This window comes from Glycine soja, chromosome 5 (assembly GCF_004193775.1).
Source record: "Glycine soja cultivar W05 chromosome 5, ASM419377v2, whole genome shotgun sequence".
NCBI classification, from domain to species: domain Eukaryota; kingdom Viridiplantae; phylum Streptophyta; class Magnoliopsida; order Fabales; family Fabaceae; genus Glycine; species Glycine soja.
In genome coordinates, this window is record NC_041006.1 from 41,543,404 (window position 1) to 41,563,782 (window position 20,379).

The following is a 20,379-nucleotide window of genomic DNA, read 5'->3' on the forward strand; positions in this document are numbered from 1 at the left end:
TTTTTATTTTGCATTTATCACTTTTTTTTCATTAAAATTGAATTTTGCACGGGAACTAATCTAGTTTAGTATCTCACTCGTACAAACTACATATAAGTAAAAAATAATTAATTTTGTACTAATTAAAAAAAATAGTTGATATTATTTAATTTTACTAATTTCAAATAGACTAAAATTAGTTAATTTTTTATATTTAAGTCTATTATATAAGATGATTTTTATTTTGTTTATATTTAAATCCAGAGTATGTGTTTGGTTTTGTGGCTTTTGTTTGACAAAGAAAAACATATGCCAGAGATATAAAAATAAGAAACTATTTGAGCTTTTAAGTTATGTGTGAAACTGTCAACCAAAGTGACATGCTTGTGCCTAGACTCTTTGACTATAAGAAAAAAAATATTTTTACGGTTATTAAAGAAGTTAATTAAATATTATTTAATTACGTCAATCTCATTTAGGACATATATATTTTCATAAATTATCCTTCATCAAAACTTGATATTAAAAATATAAAATAATCATTGAAAACATAACTTTAATAAAAGATAAAATTAGTTGAAATTTACTTATAGTTGAGATAAAAAAAAAAACATGTATTTTTTTTGTTTATATTCAAAACTGGAAAGAATTTATATCTAAACATGTTGTATATCTTTGAATGACTACTAATTTCTGCAGAAAAGAAATTACCTTTGTTTTTTCCCCTTAACAGCCATTCATTTCAAAACCAAACAGTAATCCATTTTCCATTGTTATTATTATCATCATTATTACTATTATGCTCAAATATATTTTTGATTCTGTAATATATCATCCTTTTATTTTGATCCTTATTTTTTTTTTCAAATGATCCTTATAAATTTTCTTTTTTCTACTTTAATTCTTGTAAATTATTTTTTTTGTTTTTGTCCTTGTAATATGTGAATAATCTATCATTTTGTCTTTTTCAAAAAGACTAACTCAAAATGAATAAAATATTTTAAGGACTAAATAATTTACAAAGACTTAAATAAAATAACAAGGCCTAGAATATAATTTTTTTTACAAGAACTATTTTAAATAAATAACTTCATAAGAAACAAAACATAAAAGAAGTATATTTAAGCCTTATTATAATAATTATATATTTCCTTAATGGTTCAAAACTACCCGTTAATGCTCACTAGTAATTCTGTGGATCTTTAAAATTGAAAATTCACACATGGTAAAAAAATTGATTGTCTCTTCTCTCAGAAATCAATGGTCAAATAATAAAAGAGAAGCGAAGAGTCGCACCTACTCCTTCAAATTTAAAAAATCCGACCGTTGCTCATATTCTCCTATAAAATGCTCCTCTTTTCTTCACAATATACACACTGACTCACTGTTCTGATTCATATCCGAAATACAATTCCGTTATTCCCTCTCTCTCTTTTGTTTCATCGATGGGCGACACTGTTGTTGCTGAAGTACCCGCAAAGAGGGGAAGGGGCAGAAGGGCCCTGAAGGAGAAAACCCCATCAACGAACGATGCCAACATCATCATAGCCACACCAATTTCGCCATCATCCGATAAGGCACAAGTTCCCTCAAAGAAAAAACAAGATTCCAAGAAGCAGCAATCTTTCGAGAAAGAATTGCTTGAGATGCAGGAAATGTTGCAGCAGATGCGCCTCGAGAAGGAGAAGACCGAAGAGCTCTTGAAGCTCAAGGACGAGGCTCTCAAGCAGAAAGACGAAGAGCTCAAAAACCGCGGCCGCGAGCAAGAGAAGCTTCAGACCGAGCTCAAAAAATTGCAGAAGTTGAAGGAGTTTAAACCTACCATGGTGAGTTCATCGCCATCTTTGATATTGTGGAAAATTTAGGGCATTTGGGACCCATGGTTTCAGAGACCCCAAAAACCCTTGACCTAAATTGTGATTGTGGAAAATTTAGGGCATTTGGGCATCCTCCTCATCTTTCTTCTCTTTTTTGTGTAGAATTTGCCTGTGTTGAAAGATAATGAAGAAAAGAAGGATAAGAAGAAGAAGGGGTGCTCTGAGAAGAAAAGGCCTTCTCCACCTTACATTTTGTGGATGAAAGACCAATGGAATGAGGTAAAATCATTTGGGATAATTAAATTTTTCTTATTTTCTCTCTTTTATTTGTTGGTTTTAGTTAAATTCAATGGTTTTTATGTATTGATGGCTTGGTGCAGATCAAGAAAGCGAACTCAGAGGCAGAATTTAAGGAAATTTCTACCATGCTGGGTTCTAAATGGAAGACTGTTACTGCAGAAGAGAAGAAGCCTTATGAGGAGATATACCATGCCGAGAAAGAAGCTTATTTGCAAATGATTGCAAAGGAAAAACGTGAGACTGAGGCAATGAGGTTGTTGGAAGACGAGCAGAAGCAGAAGACTGCCATGGAGTTGCTCGAACAGTACATGCAATTCAAACAAGAGGCAGAAAAAGAGGGCAAGAAGAACAAGTAAGTTATATATATATACCTCCCTTTGGACCATTCTTCTATGTTGTGTGGTTATTGATGTTAGTTTTACATGTACATGTACATGTTCACAGGAAAGAGAAGGATCCATTGAAACCGAAGCACCCCATGTCAGCTTATTTCTTGTTCACTAATGATAGACGAGCAGCTCTTGTTGCTGAGAACAAGAATTTCTTGGAGGTAATTACTCGTCACCCTTGTTAGTGATCTTTGTGTTCATTAATCATGATTGAATAACAGATATAAAGGGTTGGTTCTCTTTAATTCAGGTTCCAAAGATCACAGCCGAAGAGTGGAAAAACATGACAGAAGAACAAAAGAGACCCTATGAAGAGGTATGCTCAGCTTCTTTGGTCTATCAATTCTCATAGTCATTTAGAGGCATGCTTTCTTACTAATAACTTATTTTATAACTTATTATGTAACTCTCAGATGGCAAAGAAAAATAAGGAGAAATATGCCCTAGAAATGGAGGTTTATAAACAGAAGAAAGATGAGGAGGCTGCCCATTTCATGAAGGAAGAGGAGGAGCATATGAAACTTCAAAAACAAGAAGCATTGCAACTGCTGAAGAAGAAGGAGAAAACCGAAAATATAATCAAGGTTTTTTCTTCTTTATCAGTTTAGTCCTTGCCCTTTTGTTTCACATCCAGTACTTCAGTTCATGCTAATCCACCCAAGCAATGTTGCAGAAAACAAAACAGAAGAAGAAACAAAACAAGGATGACAAGAATTCTGATCCAAACAGGCCTAAGAAGCCTGCATCCTCTTTCATCTTATTCAGGTGATTTCAATTTACAAGTAACATGAAATTGGAAGTATAGTAACAACTAACAAGAAATTTTTCTGTCATATCTAACAAGTCAAAGCTTTATTTCGTGCAGCAAAGAAGCAAAGAAAACTTTACATGAGGAGCGACCAGGAATCAACACCTCAACCCTTAATGCACTTGTTTCATTGAAGTGGAAGGTAAGTGTTGCTCTGCATCTTTAACTTATGTTTTGCTTAATACAACCATATTTCAACTTTCTTACATTGCATATCTATGTGGTGCAATTTGGGCTATTAGGAACTGAGCGTGGAGGATAGACAATTCTGGAATGGCCAAGCATCAAAAGCAATGGATGCATACAAGAAGGAATTGGAGGAATACAACAAATCCATTGCCGCAACTGCAAGCCAGGAGCTGAAAACCGAATAATAATGGAGAAATAAGAAATTAAAAATCCTCTTGTGCATGTTCAAAATTGTATTGAATATGCTTATCTTTAAAATTTAGTTGTCATTGAAGTTAGTTTTTTAGCTGTAAATTTTCTTTTACGAAGACTTTTTCTAGCAATTTTTCTTCATGTAGTTGCTTTCATGCAGATTTTATTAATATTGAATTTGGCCATTTTAATCTTATATCCTTCGTGTTTCTTGCCTGATTTTTCATTTCCATTTGTTAAACAAAAGGGACACCCGTTTGGGAAATGGCACTGGAAATGATATTTTCGTAATAATGTTTTTTAAAAAATAAAAATATATTTGAAATAGACATTTTTTAAAAAAACAAAAAGAAAGGAACATTATACTCGCATATATTAGAAAATAAGAAGTATAATTTGCTAATTAAAAAAATGAATTTTTTTTAATTTAACATGCTAATAAAAAATAAAATATACAAGACAATGAAAAGAATTGTGAGAATAATAACGATGAAAAATCAAAATTAATATGCTAATCAAAATCAAAATTAATTAAAAATACATAATTTATAAATAATAACTAAATAACAATGGCCGCTACAAATTTTGTTCCCTAAAACATCAAAGGAGGGAATGATATGACTTGTTTTCGTTACAGGACGGAGTAGCAACAGCTGTTTCAAACCTCTTATTTTTTACAAGATTACTAACTTCCAGCAGCCTCTTTAAAACTAATTAACATTAAATAAACCCGTGTGGAATATTTTTTGTCAACCAAACTCGTTTCCAGAAAAGAAATTTATGAGTATTGATGGCTTTTTCTCGCGACCTTGCTGGTGACATGTGTTAGATCTATTGGGCTGGGCCTACGCAGAGGCCTAAATCCGGAACAACTTTGATCTCACCTTGATTTATCAGTATTGTTGTAGTTGAAATGAGGAAATAAGAAAAAGCAGCAAAAATTCTTCCAATTTGGAAAGACAGAAATATGGGATGCTTGATGCACGATGTTATTGTCGGGTCTATTTTATTTTGAATCTGAAAAAACGACACGCGTTGAACGTGCAAGTGTGAACACAACACGCAAATCCTGATAGTGTAGAACAATCTGTGGTAGTACCTAGTTAGTTTCATACGGCTCAATCATAGAAATATTCCCCCCCCTCCGCACGCTTAGGTCTTTCCTTTCAACTTTGTTTTCGGAGTCCAAGCCAAAAGTAGTTAAACTTAATTGCAAAATAAGTTAAATTACCATCAAACATGTTGATCAACGACTATTTTAACTTTAATTATTTGAAGCATACCTATAATTTAGACAAAAAAAGAAGTCAGATTAAAATTCTTTCAAAATAAAAAAAAAGGGATCAAACAGATAAATAAGTGAAACACACCTAACATATCTTATATAAAGAAAGATGTGGTCTCATGGATTCTCCTCCTCTATATCCTACTTAGTCAACAGCTGAGGAGCAGGGCATATCCATGGCAGAACCACCAAAGGGGGATGAGGAGGACGGCGGAGCTGCTTTCGTTCTCCAATCCAAAGGTTAAGAAATTAAGATATATATATGCATGGCTTAAGAAATTAACATAATAACATGATATGATACAGGTGAATGGTGGCATGCGGGGTTTCACTTAACGACCGCAATTGTTGGACCCACGATACTAACCCTGCCATACGCGTTCAGGGGATTGGGGTGGGGACTTGGATTTATGTGCTTGACGGTGATGGGGATCGTCACCTTCTACTCTTACTTCCTCATGTCCAAAGTGCTCGATCACTGCGAAAAATCCGGTCGCCGGCATATTCGTTTCCGGGAACTAGCCGCTGACGTCTTAGGTGCGTCATTACTATGCATAATGCTACCATGGTTACGTTACTTGGTTTGTGTCACCGCACAAACAAGAAAACTTTAACTTTCTTGTTTCTCCTTTTCCTCGCTTTCAGACTGCGTGTTAGGTTCATCATTAACTGTCTTCTTGACTTGTTTAATCAATTCTTTTTTATTACTTTTCCTTAAAGACTCTTAGATTTAAATAATTAGAGGCTTGTGACAAATTCGGATTGCAAAATCATTTTAAAGGTGCAAAGGTAGGAATTGTGAAATATGATATTTTAATTGATCATTTTATGTATAAAAGGTGAATTACACCTCTTATGTGCAAATATTTTTCGTTTAGAAAATTTTCTTTTATAAGATTTATCTTCTTTCTTTATTTCTTAATTTTAAATTTCTTTAGATCTTTCTTGATTTCTTCATCTCTTTTTCTAATTTAAATTAATTTCCTACTCTCTTTTCCAATCTCACAGGCTTTTCTCTTATTTCTTAATGATAACTTATGAATTCTTATCTTTTTTATTATATATAATTTATCTCTTTCAACTTGTATACTGATTTAAATTTTTTAATTAAACTAAATTTTATTTAGATCATTTTATATATATTTACTTCATATGATATGGATGATTTTTACTTTTTATGATAAACAATTACAACTATAAAATTTATATATTGGATTTGATCATGTAATGTAGGAGAGCAAAAACACCAGTGTTAAATAAATTTATTTATGAAAATTTTAAATTTGAAAACAGAAAATTTATAGTTTTAAGTTTAAGAGAAATAATTGAAAAAATAATTAAAAAAAACTTATAAATATAATAAGAATAATTAAGAAAATAAAATTAAATAAAAAAATCATTTAGAGACCGAAGTCAATATAAACTATACCAGAAGTTCAATCAAACTAAATTGGAATCCAACTTGCTTACATCTATTTACAATATTATCCAGGGCATTTTCTTTTTTCTTTTTTATTTGGCGCAGAAATTTTGGGCTTTATCTGACTAATTTACTTTGATTACTTACGCTCACAAATTATATGTGGCCCAAATTTGTGCACCGATGATCATAGTTTGGTAAGATATGTTATCTTTTGGATCACATCGAAATTTCTTTATTCACCAAAAAAAAAATTTGAAATTTCTTTATAAAATTATAGTAGAAAATTTAAGAGGATAATGGTCATAAATTTTTTATATGAAACTCTACACTATTTTTTTTAATTCTATTACTCAAAAACAAAACAATACTGTGTGTATATCATTTTTTGTGCTGATACATCACATTTATAATTAATTCAACTTAAGACGTGTCACATGGTTTGTAAGATTTGCTGTCGTTTAACAGGGTCCGGTTGGATGTTCTATTTTGTAATCTTTATTCAAACGGCAATCAACACTGGCGTTGGCGTAGGGGCAATCTTGCTTGCGGGGGAATGCCTTCAGGTTAGCTTCCCGTTTCAATATTTGTTATTATCGATTGATTTGCTACTTAATTATTATACATTAAACTCATTTGAGGTTAATTTTCTGTCATTTTCCAATCAAGATACACATATAAAAGAAAATATAAACACTTCGGAGGATTATAGTGACATATATCAATGAAAGCAACGGGTTATAATTTATACTCTTTCCTATCTCCATTATAACAAGAAGAAAAAAGACATATTTCATACTCATGAAAAAAAATTAGTTAACTTTATTAAATTGAATCATTTATAATTAAAAAATATATATATTTTTTAAATTATTTTTCATTAAAATTTTATATTCAGTATTAAAAAAGAAAGTCTTTTAATCTTATTAAACGAAAAATATTTTAAAGAGAATCTCATTAAATAAGATAAAAGTAATTGAGATTTATTTATATTTAAGAAAAAAAAAACTTTATTCCTTATATTTAAAACATGAGAAAGTAGTATATATACAAAATAATCAATTAGTCTTACATATTGTAATTCTGAATTTCACTGTTGATAATAACTAGTAACGGAAATTTCCACTCATAATTTATTTACAGCCCATCTTTAGATGTATACAGTAATGTTAAACTTAAACTGGACATAACCATGGTTAGGGCCGGGGTCTAGCCGAACTGATGAGTTGTAGTGAGTAGAAACAAATGAAAATGGCTAAGAGGCTAGTCAATGTGAAAATGATATATTTTCATTGAAAAAAGAGAGAGAGGAAGAAAATCATAAGATTCAAATTCAATAATAGACTGCTTTTTTCACAAGTGGTGCAACGAGATTGTAATTGTGATTTTTTAAGTCACCATTCTACACATTAAAAATTTGAAATTTTGGTTAATCATGAAGGTAATTTTGCACACAAATGATAATGATATGCATTTCGGCCTGGACCAATAAATCTAGAATAATCCTTTTGGCCATTTTCCGATGAGATTGAATTTGTATAATTTCCTTTCCTTGTATAAGTTTTCACAATAAAAAGGACAGATAGAAAGAGAAGAAAGATAAAGTTGTACGATAAAATAATTGATTTGATGGAAAAAAAAAACAAAAGTAATGTCCTACAAATAATATACCTCTTTTTAATTAGGTTTTAAATGTTTTAGGAAGAGAAAAAAATTAATACTTTATTATTATTATTATTATTATTATTATTATTATTATTATTATTATTATTATTATTATTATGTAATGTTTGTCAGTTATCTACATTAACCATTTATTTATAATATTCAACGTAACAAAACATTCAAATAAAATAATTATATTCTATATTTATAAATTAAGAATTTAAAATAAGGTGAAATTATTAAATGACAGATAATTACTAATAATAGCAAATAAAAATTTAAATTAAAAACCTTGAAGTAATTGCAAATTTCTCCTTTGCTAAACTTTACACTGATGGTGGTCATGTTACTGTTGAATTACTCACTAGTTTCACGCTGTACTGAATGAAATAGTAAGGATATACGACTAACTTCAATTCTAAGCTACTAATAATTGATCATTACAATTTACAAACTTCAATTCTAAGCTAGCTATTGGATTTTTATTGTTTTTCCTTTTGCCTGAAAATAATCAAAGCTAGAATTTCTTGCGTGAGCACGGGGAATTCGGATTTGAAGAGCTTTGGACCATTTATACTGTGCAAACTATGTTTTGCTTTTGCTGCATATTGTTCAAGAGTATACATTAATGATTTGGAATATTAAACATTAGTGTCAAGTAAATGGCGTTGGTTAAAATATTTCAGTTTTTAAATTTTAATTGTTTGGTTTTCCTTTTTTTATGGAAGATCATGTACTCCAATATCTCACCTCATGGACCCCTCAAATTGTACCACTTTATAGCAATGGTGACAGTGATAATGATAGTTTTATCTCAGCTTCCTTCTTTTCATTCCCTGCGACACATCAACTTGTGTTCACTACTTTTCGCCCTGGGCTACACCATCCTGGTGGTTGGTGCCTGTATTCATGCAGGTAATTTCATTAGTGCTACAATAGAATTAAAGACATAATTTGGTATGGTACCTATGGTCCTATGATTTAAGAAAGTTACAACCATTTTGCAGGTACATCAGAAAATGCCCCTCCAAGGGACTATTCCTTAGAACCTAAGAAGTCTGCAAGGGCCTTCAGTGCCTTCACTTCCATGTCCATACTTGCAGCAATATTTGGGAATGGCATATTGCCCGAGATACAAGTACCCACTGTTCCTCTTTCTGTATAAGACACAAATAATTTACTTTATTTGTATGTTACATTGACCATGTATGTCATTATGAATAACACAGGCAACTCTAGCACCCCCTGCCACTGGGAAGATGGTAAAAGGCCTTTTTATGTGCTATTCCGTTATTTTTGTAACATTCTACTCTGCTGCAGTTTCTGGGTATTGGGTATTTGGAAACAAATCCAACTCAAACATTTTGAAGAGTCTGCTGCCAGATAGTGGACCTCCTTTGGCTCCAACTTGGGTTCTTGGACTTGCAATCATCTTTGTTCTTCTTCAACTCTTTGCCATTGGTCTGGTAAGCGAACAAGCTTCTCTTTTTTCATGGAATGGGCAATTGACCAGGATTGAGTTTTGTCATGGGAAAATATTATTTGGTTTTGTTTGATTTTTTTAGGGTGGGCTCAAAGAATTTAATTTTTATACACTAAAAACATTATTTAGTACGGACCACAACGTGACCATAATCTTTATCAATGAGTTTTTTTAGTTTCAAAAAAAAGAATCAAATAAATTTTGATTATGTTTTAGATAGGAATTGACCAGACCTATCTGGTCTAAGACCATACAATAATTTCTTGTTTAATAGATATGACTTTTAATTATTGCAAATATTAACAATCTTACCATTTATTGTTGGACATTTTAGTGTAATTGATCTCTTTATTGTGTTAAAATAAGAGTGCACGCTTGTTTTAATGTAATAACGAGATGTTCGGTTTAGGCAAAGGTTGGAAGTTACATGGAAGTTACTAAAACTTCCATCAACGGTTGGAAGTTACTAAAACTTCCATCAACGGCAATTTTTAAAAAATAAATAACTTCCATCAACCGCCAATAGCCACCTGTTCTTTGATTATAAATAATCATCCTGGTTCAGAAAGCATAACATGTGAAAAACTCACAAGACCAAAACAAAACTCTTGAATTATAATCTTCTGATTTTATCCGATTGAACAATTTTGGTTGAACCCCGAAATTTGATTCAATCTGAAAGTGTTTATACACGACTTCAGATTTATCCAGGATTATCTCGATTTTCAAAATTAACCAACAAAAGATTGAATCAAATCTTTCGAGATGACGAACGATAGTTTGAAGATGACAAGCAAGTTTGCAAAGTTGGACAAGTTTGAAGGGCAGGATTTCAGAAGATGGCAGAAGAAGATGCACTTTCTCTTGACAGCATTGAATGTGGTGTATGTGCTGAGTACACCGATGCCGGTGTATATGGAAGGCGAAACTCTGGATCAAACAAGGAAGCGTTCGAAATGGGAGAACGACGATTACATTTGTCGTGGACACATTCTGAACGGTATGTCTGACTCTCTCTTTGATATTTATCAAAATGTTGAGTCTGCTAAGGAATTATGGGACTCTCTTGAATCCAAGTATATGGCAGAAGATGCCTCAAGTAACAAATTCTTAGTTAGTAATTTCTTTAATTACAAAATGATTGATTCGAGGCCTGTTATGGAGCAATATAATGAACTGCTACGGATTTTGGGTCAGTTTACTCAACATGATTTGAAAATGGATGAATCCATTGCAGTTTCATCTATAATTGATAAACTGCCTTCTTCTTGGAAAGAATTCAAGCATACCTTGAAACATATGAAGGAAGAGTTGACTCTGGTTCAACTCGGTAGTCATTTCATGATTGAGGAGTCGCTGAGGGCTCAGGAAATTGACAAAGTCAATGATAAAACCGTAGCAGGTTCCTCTTCCGTTAATATGGTAGAGGAAAGTGGAACAGTTAAGCAAAATTACAATGCTAAAGGTAACAAACGAAAATTTCAAGGAAATAAGAACAAAGGTCCAAACAAACAGACAAAATTGTCATGTTGGAAGTGTGGGAAACCTGGTCATTTAAAGAGGGATTGCCGGGTGTTCAAAGGAAAGAACAAGGCTGGTCCAAGTGGGTCTAATGATCCTGAAAAGCAACAAGGTCAGATTGTAGTGAATAATTTTAATTCGAATACGAATTCAAATTATGTATCACTAATATCTGATGCATTCTATGTGCAGGATGATGACGTTGCTTGGTGGTTTGATTCGGGAGCAACAAGCCATGTGTGCAAAGATCGTCGTTGGTTCAAGGAATTTAGACCAATCGATGATGGCTCTATTGTGAAGATGGGCAATGTTGCAACTGAACCAATCCTAGGATTAGGTTGTGTGAATTTAGTTTTTACTTCCGGAAAAAGTTTGTATTTGGATAATGTCTTATTTGTACCTGGTATTCGTAAGAACTTATTGTCTGGTATGGTTTTAAATAATTGTGGTTTCAAGCAAGTACTTGAAAGTGACAAGTACATCTTGTCAAGACATGGTTCGTTTGTTGGATTTGGTTATCGTTGTAATGGAATGTTTAAATTAAACATTGATGTTCTTTTTGTTCATGAATCTGTTTGTATGGCCTCGTGTAGTTCTATAACTAATATGACAAAATCAGAAATTTGGCATGCTAGATTAGGACATGTTCATTACAAAAGAATAAAAGATATGTCAAAAACAAGTATGATTCCTCCTTTTGATATGAACATTGAAAAATGCAAAACTTGCATGTTGACCAAGATCACTAGGAAATCTTTTAAGGATGTTAAAAGTGAGACTAAAGTCTTAGACCTTATTCATAGTGATTTGCATGCTACTCCATCATTAGGTCATAAAAAATATCTTGTTACTTTTATTGATGATGCATCAAGGTATTGTTATGTATATTTATTAAATACAAAAGATGAAGCTCTTGATAAATTTAAAATTTATAAGAAAGAGGTAGAACTTCATCAAAATGAACTAATCAAAACTCTTCGTACGGATAGGGGAGGTGAGTATTATGATCCGGTTTATTTTCAATCTACTGGAATAATATATCAAACTACAGCTCCCTATACACCACAACAAAATGGTGTAGCCGAAAGGAAGAATAGAACCTTGAAAGAAATGGTGAATTCCATGTTATCCTATTCGGGTTTAAGTGAAGGATTTTGGGGTGAGGCTATGTTGGCAGCCTGTTACTTGTTGAACCAAATTCCTAACAAAAGGAATAAGGTTACCCCATATGAACTTTGGCACAAAAAGACACCAAATTTGAGTTATCTCAAAATTTGGGGATGTAGGGCTGTGAGAACTCAGCATAATTTGGCCGATCATTTAACCAAAGGGTTAAGTAGAGATCTCGTGAAAAGGTCGGCTGTGGGATTAGGATTAAAGTCCATCTGAAATCTCTTATGTTAAGATACCCAATTCCCATCTAATATGACATTAGGTGCTGAATTCAATGTGGAAAGCTTAACATGTAGAGATTGGAACACATCATCGAAAGTATCCCAAAAGGAATGTGTTCGGTTCTGCAAGTTAAGGAGGTTGAAGTATAACTTCTTAATGGTTCTTTTGAAAAATTGCATTTGCAGGTGCAAGAAAGAAAAGGACTACCTATATAAGCATGAAGTTTAGCCGCTTCAAGAAGCTGGGACTTGGCTTTGATATGCTTATGAAGGATAGGGACACAGGCTAGTAAAACTAGTGTCGAGCAAGAGTAATGTTATAAACTATTGTGCAGATTATCTTCATGTATTCATTATGAATAGAAAGGGTTCAATCCTTAGTGACACCCTGATATTCGAATATTTGAAACGTGTAATTTGCTAAGATGAAATTCAATCGTCACGATATTTCATCTATGCAGTAGTTTGTGGTATGTTATGACTTTGGTGATTTGATCGGTAATTACACTAAAATGGGGGAGGTTTGTTGGACATTTTAGTGTAATTGATCTCTTTATTGTGTTAAAATAAGAGTGCACGCTTGTTTTAATGTAATAACGAGATGTTCGGTTTAGGCAAAGGTTGGAAGTTACATGGAAGTTACTAAAACTTCCATCAACGGTTGGAAGTTACTAAAACTTCCATCAACGGCAATTTTTAAAAAATAAATAACTTCCATCAACCGCCAATAGCCACCTGTTCTTTGATTATAAATAATCATCCTGGTTCAGAAAGCATAACATGTGAAAAACTCACAAGACCAAAACAAAACTCTTGAATTATAATCTTCTGATTTTATCCGATTGAACAATTTTGGTTGAATCCCGAAATTTGATTCAATCTGAAAGTGTTTATACACGACTTCAGATTTATCCAGGATTATCTCGATTTTCAAAATTAACCAACATTTATGTATATTTATGATTGATGATACTCTTAAGAAAATTTTACACTATTCTTTTGACAAAAAGAAAACTTGACACTTAGTGCATTGTAAATAAATTCCATAAACAAAACAACCATGAGCAAGATTTAATGTTTGTCCCAACATGTGACAGGTTTATTCTCAAGTTGCTTATGAGATAATGGAGAAGAAATCAGCTGATGTGAGGCAGGGGATGTTTTCCAAAAGAAATCTCATTCCTCGCATAATTCTCCGAACAATTTACATGATATTCTGTGGGGTTTTGGCAGCCATGCTACCATTTTTTGGAGACATTAACGGTGTGGTTGGTGCTATTGGTTTCATCCCTCTAGATTTCATTTTGCCTATGCTTCTATACAACATGGAATACAAGCCTCCAAAATCATCCTTCACTTACTGGATCAACGTCTCAATTATGGTGATATTCACGGGTGCTGGAATGATGGGTGCATTCTCTTCCATAAGGAAATTGGTTCTTGATGCCAACCAATTTAAGTTGTTTAGTAGTGATGTTGTGGATTAACCTAATGCATACATAAATCATCAATGCAGATAGATAAAAGCACTGTTCCCAGCATTGGTGATGTATTGGAGTTCATGGTGGGTTTGTGTATACGCTCTAGATTGGTTTTTCAAAACCTGGAAAAAAAATTTATAAAAAAAAGCAGTTCTTCATTGAAGTTTTGTGTGCATATGTTTTTGCACACTGATTATGGAATTTTAAAAAATTAAATATTTAATGTTGAAAATTTACTTTTTATTTAGAAAAATAAAGAAGAATGGTACATTTTTTCTCAATATCTATGTATAGAGGGTCATAATACTGGTGTCATAAATATAAAATCAACAATAATGCTCATAAGCAACTTAAATTTAAATGTTTGATAAATAAGTCACAATAAAAACATAGTTTATTATTTTTTACATCTTTATTATATCGACTATTTTATTATCACAAAGAATCAACTAATCTAAGGTTTTTTTTTTATAATTTAACTAGTGATATTAAATTTAAGTTTTAAATATCCAATTATATTAAATATTGAGAAAAGTCCTACCACCTAAAGTGAACTTACTAGTTGGAATATGATTATCTCATGTAAAAAAGACATTTTCTCTATAAAAGTAATATATCAATTTTTCTTTTTGATTAATTTTTTTGTCCATATGATTATTATTATGTTATAACGTTAGTGGGCTTTAAAGCCCAAATGTCAGTTTCATATAATGTTTAAAGTTTGGATTGGGTTACTTCTATTTTCTACATGTCCTACCTTGTCAAGGCAAATACTTAATGTCACTAATTTTTTCTTGGCGCACTCCAAAATTCTTAATATCCCATTTTTTTCATTCCCCTTCCAAGCAAACTCTAACCCCCTCCACTCAACATCACCGTTGTATTCAAACATCACCACCGCAACCATCCAATGCCACCTCCACACCACACCATCGGGTCACCACCTCATTGTGTATTAATTCATTGGCAAGTGCATTAAATTGTCACAAGTAGTAAAATTTAAAATGGAATTTTAAGTGTCAAATTCACAATAACTTTGTTTGTACTTAAATTGGTGTAAACCCAATTTTTAAGCAATAGACAAAATAGAAGAGATAAAAAATTATGAGTGAAATTAAAGGGAAAAGGTAAAAGATAGAAAGACAAGAAAAATAAACAATATTTTGAATGCAAAAGATGAATTCAGAATGCAGATGTGTTGGGGTCTAACATATCAAACTACTCATGATATAATGTTAATAATTTTTTTCTATCTAATATTTTTCCAATAATTTTTACCCACATCTACTATGATACTCTAACCTTGATTCCTCAAGTAAAAGAACCTAATTTATCTGTTTTCTCCCCCAAATTTTTTTGGAAAGATAAAATAGTAAATTTTATTAAGAATAGAGATGCATGAATAAGCTAAACATGATCATTCTATTCCTAGACATGATTTCATTTAGATGTCTTTTATCAGTTCTTTAAAAAATAAATACTTTCCAATGCTTACTTCCTAAATAGATGCATGAAATATGGGTGATCAAACCACAATCAATAATAATAAATATAAAAAAGAATAATAAAAACTGGCATTGCATTAAATAGATAGTAGGAAACAATTACATTACAAGAATTTGGCCGCTAGACTCCCAACAATGGAGATTTAACATCTCATTATCATGAAAGACTTTAACACTTTAGGGGTTAATGGGAATAAAAGAAAAAGAATAAGGATAGAGGCGGAGAAGGGGGGAGGAGGGTTTCTCATATTTGAGATACTCAATTTTGGGTGTGTGTTCAGTAGAAAGCTCTGAGTCTCAATGTGTCTTTCTCCTCATCTTGCACCTCTTTTTATAGCTGTACTTAGCTTAAAATTCACGCACGACCTCGCACTAAGCGTGACGACTGTGTTTAGAAAATATGACGGTAATCATGCGCTTAGCACGGTCTTCGTACTAAGTGTACCTTTTTGTAGGTTTTCTTCGCGTTAAACTTGGGTTGGTCGCTGTGAGTAGTCTTATTTGGCATGTATTGTGCTGCACCTCAAGTTTAATTTTGCATGTTTTGCATTCTCATTAGGTAATAATAAAAAAAAACTTACCGGCTATATATGCACACAACAGTATTTTTATTATAAGCATTTGAATTTATTTTAAGTTGTTAAAATGTGAATAAACCAATTTAATAAATAAATTTAAATCGTGGAAACATTCTTTTAACATATAATATCCAATAGTTTATTCTTGTCGTGGATCCTGTTTTGTCATATATTCAATCTACGGTACCTCATGAAAATGACCAATTTATTTACTCAAAGTTAGCCTACTGCATTTCCTGCCCAAACTTATCTAATCCATAGTCAAATTTCCTATTAGAGTTCCAATTTCACAGTTGTTCACATTACCCATACTTTTCATGACATATTTATCACGATCGAGTTTATCATCAGCCACTTTGAAGTGTCTCTATCCGAAAAGTGTGCATGTGTACACCTGGAAGCTGATAACTGCGTTTTGCATCTTTCCACAAGGTTTTAGGTTATTGCGTATTCCAGCTTCTTAAGTAGTTAACTTGTACATTTCAGGTTTCAATTCGACAAAACTGCTGGTAATCTTAATTAAAAAAAAAAAGTAGAACGGTTATTAGTTTCTTTAACAAGTCAAAAGATTCTATTAAAGTTAAGTGAGAGCATGAAACCTTTATTAGTTAAAGTTTCCATATTAATTTATGCATTTTTAGATGATGAAAACTAAATTATTCAATGAAAGATCCAAAAAGTTATACATCTTGTTAATTTTGAAGAAACTAAATTATTAATTTTAATGCATTCAGAGTCGAACCAAATTATCATGAAAATGCATTATCACACAGGTGTAATAGAACATTTAATTTTGTGTTTCAAAATAATTCTATAGTGGCTCTATATATAAGTTTATATTATGGTTTAAGACTTTAAGTGGTCTCCTTTTTAAAAAAGAAAAAAGAAGACTTATGTGATGATCAATTCTTATATTCATGGAGAAGCACCCAGTAACTTGGACGACAATGAAAACGCAAATACTTAAACTTGTTGAGGTTGTATAGATTAGCAAGGCCACCGCGTCCACATGATTATTAATTTAATTAATAGGTCGATTAATTAAGTTAACTCATGATCCATTAATTAATCCATGGTTGAACATAATCGCACTTATAGCCAAGTATGTACTAGTACGTGTGAGTGCGATGTGACATGATACTTACACACTACACACACATGATTCAAGATTTCAAGGCCACTTTTATTCCACGTCCCGGTGTCCCACCTTTTCCCACTCCTTCTCATCTATTTTCAATATTAATCCATTTAATGATTTGCCCAATGTAGAGCAAGCAGCTAGCAAAAAATATATTACTGCTGGCACCGAAATTGAAAAAATAAAAGTATCCTCACGGATTTAATGGTAATGGTGGTCAATATCCGCGGGACGTGAAACCCTTATTATAAACCCACACTTTCCATGTCATAACACAAAGTCATTACTACCGCGTTTAATCCTTCACCAACCATCACATAAAAGTGGTCAAACGTCACTCTCTCTCCCTCTCAAACCTCCTCCTATATAGTATCCAACCTAAAATTAAGAAAACACTATATATTTTCACAACATGGAGAAATCGAGAGAAGAAAAGCTTAGGCAAGTTTGGGATTGTGGCAGCACCCTATATGATTCCTACGAGCTCAACTCCTTCAAACGCCAATTAAACACGGCAATAGCGAATTCCCCGAGCAATAGAAGAACTCTTTCCATGTCTCATTTACCCGAACGTTGTCTCTCATCACAACCACAACCACAACCACCCATGTCCAACAACAAGTCTTTCAGGTTCTCTCGAACCTTCCAGAAACTCCTTCGATTTGTTTTCAAGTCCCGCAACAAACTGAGGATCTCTAGCACCCGTAGTACTAGTAACAATATTAGTACTTTCCAAGTGGCAGAGAAATATTCCAATGACCGTTTCTACGTTGTTTATGATAAGTCCGAACCGGTTCTCTCCACAATTCCCGAACTTCCAGAGTTTGAGGTGGGTGTTCTTTCGCCAGATATCACTTCCTTCGTCAGAAAGTCAGCGTCGGAGCGGTTTATGGCCACCGCTTCTATCGGTATTTCGTGTGCTTAACACAATTGGCTCAGTCTTTAGATGATGATAATAATTATTATCATTTCATGTCATAACGTAGCAATTAGCATATGTGTATATATAGTGGCTTAATGCTTTTGTTATATATATATATATATATATATATATAAGTTTCAAATTTTATGATTCACGACGCAATTGTTTAATTTTTATTTTACAAGGCAACATTGAATCCTGGGATCGCATACGAATCTGTAACTTGGACGTTTATGTGAATTATCATTACTATTAAATAAAATAAAATATACTCGAAAGTTCTTCCGGCAAACGAAATTAAAGCGAAAATGACTTTAAGGGTACACTATAATTAGGATTCGGCCGGAGTCAACTGGGTAGGAGACGCGTATATGGGTGGTGGTGCATCCATTTTCAGGCCAATGGGCAACGGCCGAAGTGGTTTATCAACTACAAAGGTTTGAACTTTTATGATATTAAAATTTTACTACAATTTCTATATAGTAATACAGATCGAGGAATGACATAAGATGTATAATCAAACAAGTCACGTGATAGAATGAAATTAAAAATAAAATAAACTTTACTAAACCCGAAATTCTCAACCCTCTTCGTACAGAGTATAATGAAGATCCATTTCATTTCGGAGTAGATTGAGGCGGTAAAAAAAACAAGAAAGGGAAGAAATAAAAGCAGAGGAAGAAAATAATAGATTTGATAAGTAATGTGATGAAAAAAGAAATAAATAAAAAAAGAGTATAAATGAAATAAAAGAGGAAATGTGTGTTTATGATTTCTGTTTTTGTATAGTTGAGATAACACTGATTATAATTTTTTAAAATTAAAATATGATGTTAATACACACAATCATATTAATTATGAGTGACAAAGCAAGTTGAATCTAGTAAGACAACTTGTCTAACCGGTAAAAAATGACAAAGTGAGTTAAGTGACTCAAATGATCAACAGGCTTATTAAAATATAACACTTAGTGCATTTCTATGATGGTAACATTGTTGGACCATCTAACTAAAGATTGGAGCTCATCTTATCCCTTATTTTGTTAGAGATGACCACAGGGCAAGCAAACCAGATGAATGGATTGGAAATAAACCCTATCATATAGTAGTATCAATAATTTTAAGTTAACGTTTGAAGGGAAAAAACAAAGGAAAACATCAATAACCTTGCATTTTTGGAATGTTAAGATTTTTTTTAGTGAGTTTTGACCAATCAATCCATTCAGTCAACATTTTATCACTCGCTAATTTGTCATAATAGGTCAATCTGTCAACCCGATATTTTATAACCAACCAACTCACATCTAAGCATGATGAATTTTGTTTTCCAATCCATTTCTACTGGCGGGTCAACTTGCCTTTTAAGGCAAGTTTAAAGCAAATTAACCTATTTTGCAACCACTAATGTTAACTGGTATACAAAAAAACATTAATAAAAAGTGTGTTTAAAATAAAAATCACTCTTTTCACTTTTTCTATTTTTAGTTATTTTCTATTTAATGAAATTACTTTATGAACTTCATTCAAATTTAATCAATAATCTATTATGAGGTAGCATGGTTTATTTATACACGTACGCCTGCACAGGAATTCAAAATCAAAAAGTTGTTAGATTGTCATTTTGTTTATTTAATTTTTCCTTAAGGTAGTTGATTTAAGAGAGTTATCTTCATATTTTATACACATGCGCGCCTGCAAAGATTTTAAGAAAGTACTGTTGTTTATGCCAATTATATTAGCTGAAAGCAATTAAACCTGCGGAGACAAATTAAGAAAGTACTGTTGTTTATGCCAATCACGATGCACAATTTTTGCACCCCTATTACATAAGAAATCACAATTTCGTAATGCATCATGATTTTACTGTGCAATAAATGTACAACACAAAAAAAATGTAATTTGGTTGTGTTAGATAATACTTTGTATAACTAAATTTTGATTTGGTTGAACAACAAAACCGAAAAAAATAAAATTATAATTTTGTTATGTAAAATTTTGTACAATAAAATTATGATTTTATTTGGACCATGAAAAAAAAAAAACTTGATAGCATATGAGTGAGAAGAGAGGAAAAAAAGGGAAAATGAGTGAAGAAAGGGAAAGAGGAGAGGAGAATGAAAATAGGGGAAGTGGGAAAAGGTGGATGGGAAAAAGATACTTTGGTATGTACTCTTTACTAGTAGGAGCCAAGAGTGATTTTACTGGGCCAATAGTAACATCCATCCTTATTTTATGAAGAAAGATAAGGTAATCCGACCCATTTGGAATTTGGGATCAATCTTGTAGTTGCTGTAGGTTGAATCAAATATTCAAA

The 20,379-nt window shown here is 32.2% G+C and overlaps 3 protein-coding genes across 4 annotated transcripts; all 3 read left to right on the forward strand.

Moving 5' to 3' along the window:
- The first annotated feature begins 1,337 nt into the window (after positions 1–1,337).
- Positions 1,338–3,870, forward strand: LOC114413442 (high mobility group B protein 6-like). The gene is made up of 9 exons (XM_028377860.1): positions 1,338–1,805; positions 1,959–2,075; positions 2,177–2,448; positions 2,541–2,646; positions 2,736–2,801; positions 2,899–3,069; positions 3,159–3,250; positions 3,351–3,435; positions 3,536–3,870. Exons 1-9 carry the CDS (start codon positions 1,425–1,427, stop codon positions 3,665–3,667), a joined length of 1,422 nt encoding a protein of 473 aa, XP_028233661.1. The 5' UTR covers positions 1,338–1,424; the 3' UTR covers positions 3,668–3,870.
- A 1,169-nt stretch (positions 3,871–5,039) lies between these two features.
- Positions 5,040–14,086, forward strand: LOC114413443 (probable GABA transporter 2). 2 transcript variants are annotated; one of them, XM_028377863.1, is made up of 7 exons: positions 5,040–5,199; positions 5,266–5,496; positions 6,848–6,945; positions 8,863–8,959; positions 9,052–9,182; positions 9,274–9,510; positions 13,540–14,086. In XM_028377863.1, exons 1-7 carry the CDS (start codon positions 5,136–5,138, stop codon positions 13,927–13,929), a joined length of 1,248 nt encoding a protein of 415 aa, XP_028233664.1. In that variant the 5' UTR covers positions 5,040–5,135; the 3' UTR covers positions 13,930–14,086. The 2 variants fall into 2 exon arrangements, with proteins under 2 accessions (XP_028233664.1, XP_028233663.1); XM_028377862.1 differs by having other exon boundaries at positions 5,042–5,199; positions 8,773–8,959.
- A 3,429-nt stretch (positions 14,087–17,515) lies between these two features.
- LOC114413444 lies at positions 17,516–18,328 on the forward strand. Its single transcript, XM_028377864.1, has one exon. It carries the CDS (start codon positions 17,557–17,559, stop codon positions 18,067–18,069), a length of 513 nt encoding a protein of 170 aa, XP_028233665.1. The 5' UTR covers positions 17,516–17,556; the 3' UTR covers positions 18,070–18,328.
- Positions 18,329–20,379: the final 2,051 nt, after the last annotated feature.

Bases quoted from the DNA above. Each gene is read 5' to 3' on its own strand.
- LOC114413443 (XM_028377862.1), top strand. From the start codon at position 5,136: ATGGCAGAACCACCAAAGGGGGATGAGGAGGACGGCGGAGCTGCTTTC. The intron at 5,200-5,265 runs GTTAAGAAATTA...GATATGATACAG, and splicing joins TTTCGTTCTCCAATCCAAAG to GTGAATGGTGGCATGCGGGG. The intron at 8,960-9,051 runs GTAATTTCATTA...ACCATTTTGCAG, and splicing joins TGGTGCCTGTATTCATGCAG to GTACATCAGAAAATGCCCCT.
- LOC114413442 (XM_028377860.1), top strand. From the start codon at position 1,425: ATGGGCGACACTGTTGTTGCTGAAGTACCCGCAAAGAGGGGAAGGGGC. The intron at 1,806-1,958 runs GTGAGTTCATCG...TTTTTTGTGTAG, and splicing joins AGGAGTTTAAACCTACCATG to AATTTGCCTGTGTTGAAAGA. The intron at 2,076-2,176 runs GTAAAATCATTT...GGCTTGGTGCAG, and splicing joins TGAAAGACCAATGGAATGAG to ATCAAGAAAGCGAACTCAGA.
- LOC114413444 (XM_028377864.1), top strand. From the start codon at position 17,557: ATGGAGAAATCGAGAGAAGAAAAGCTTAGGCAAGTTTGGGATTGTGGC.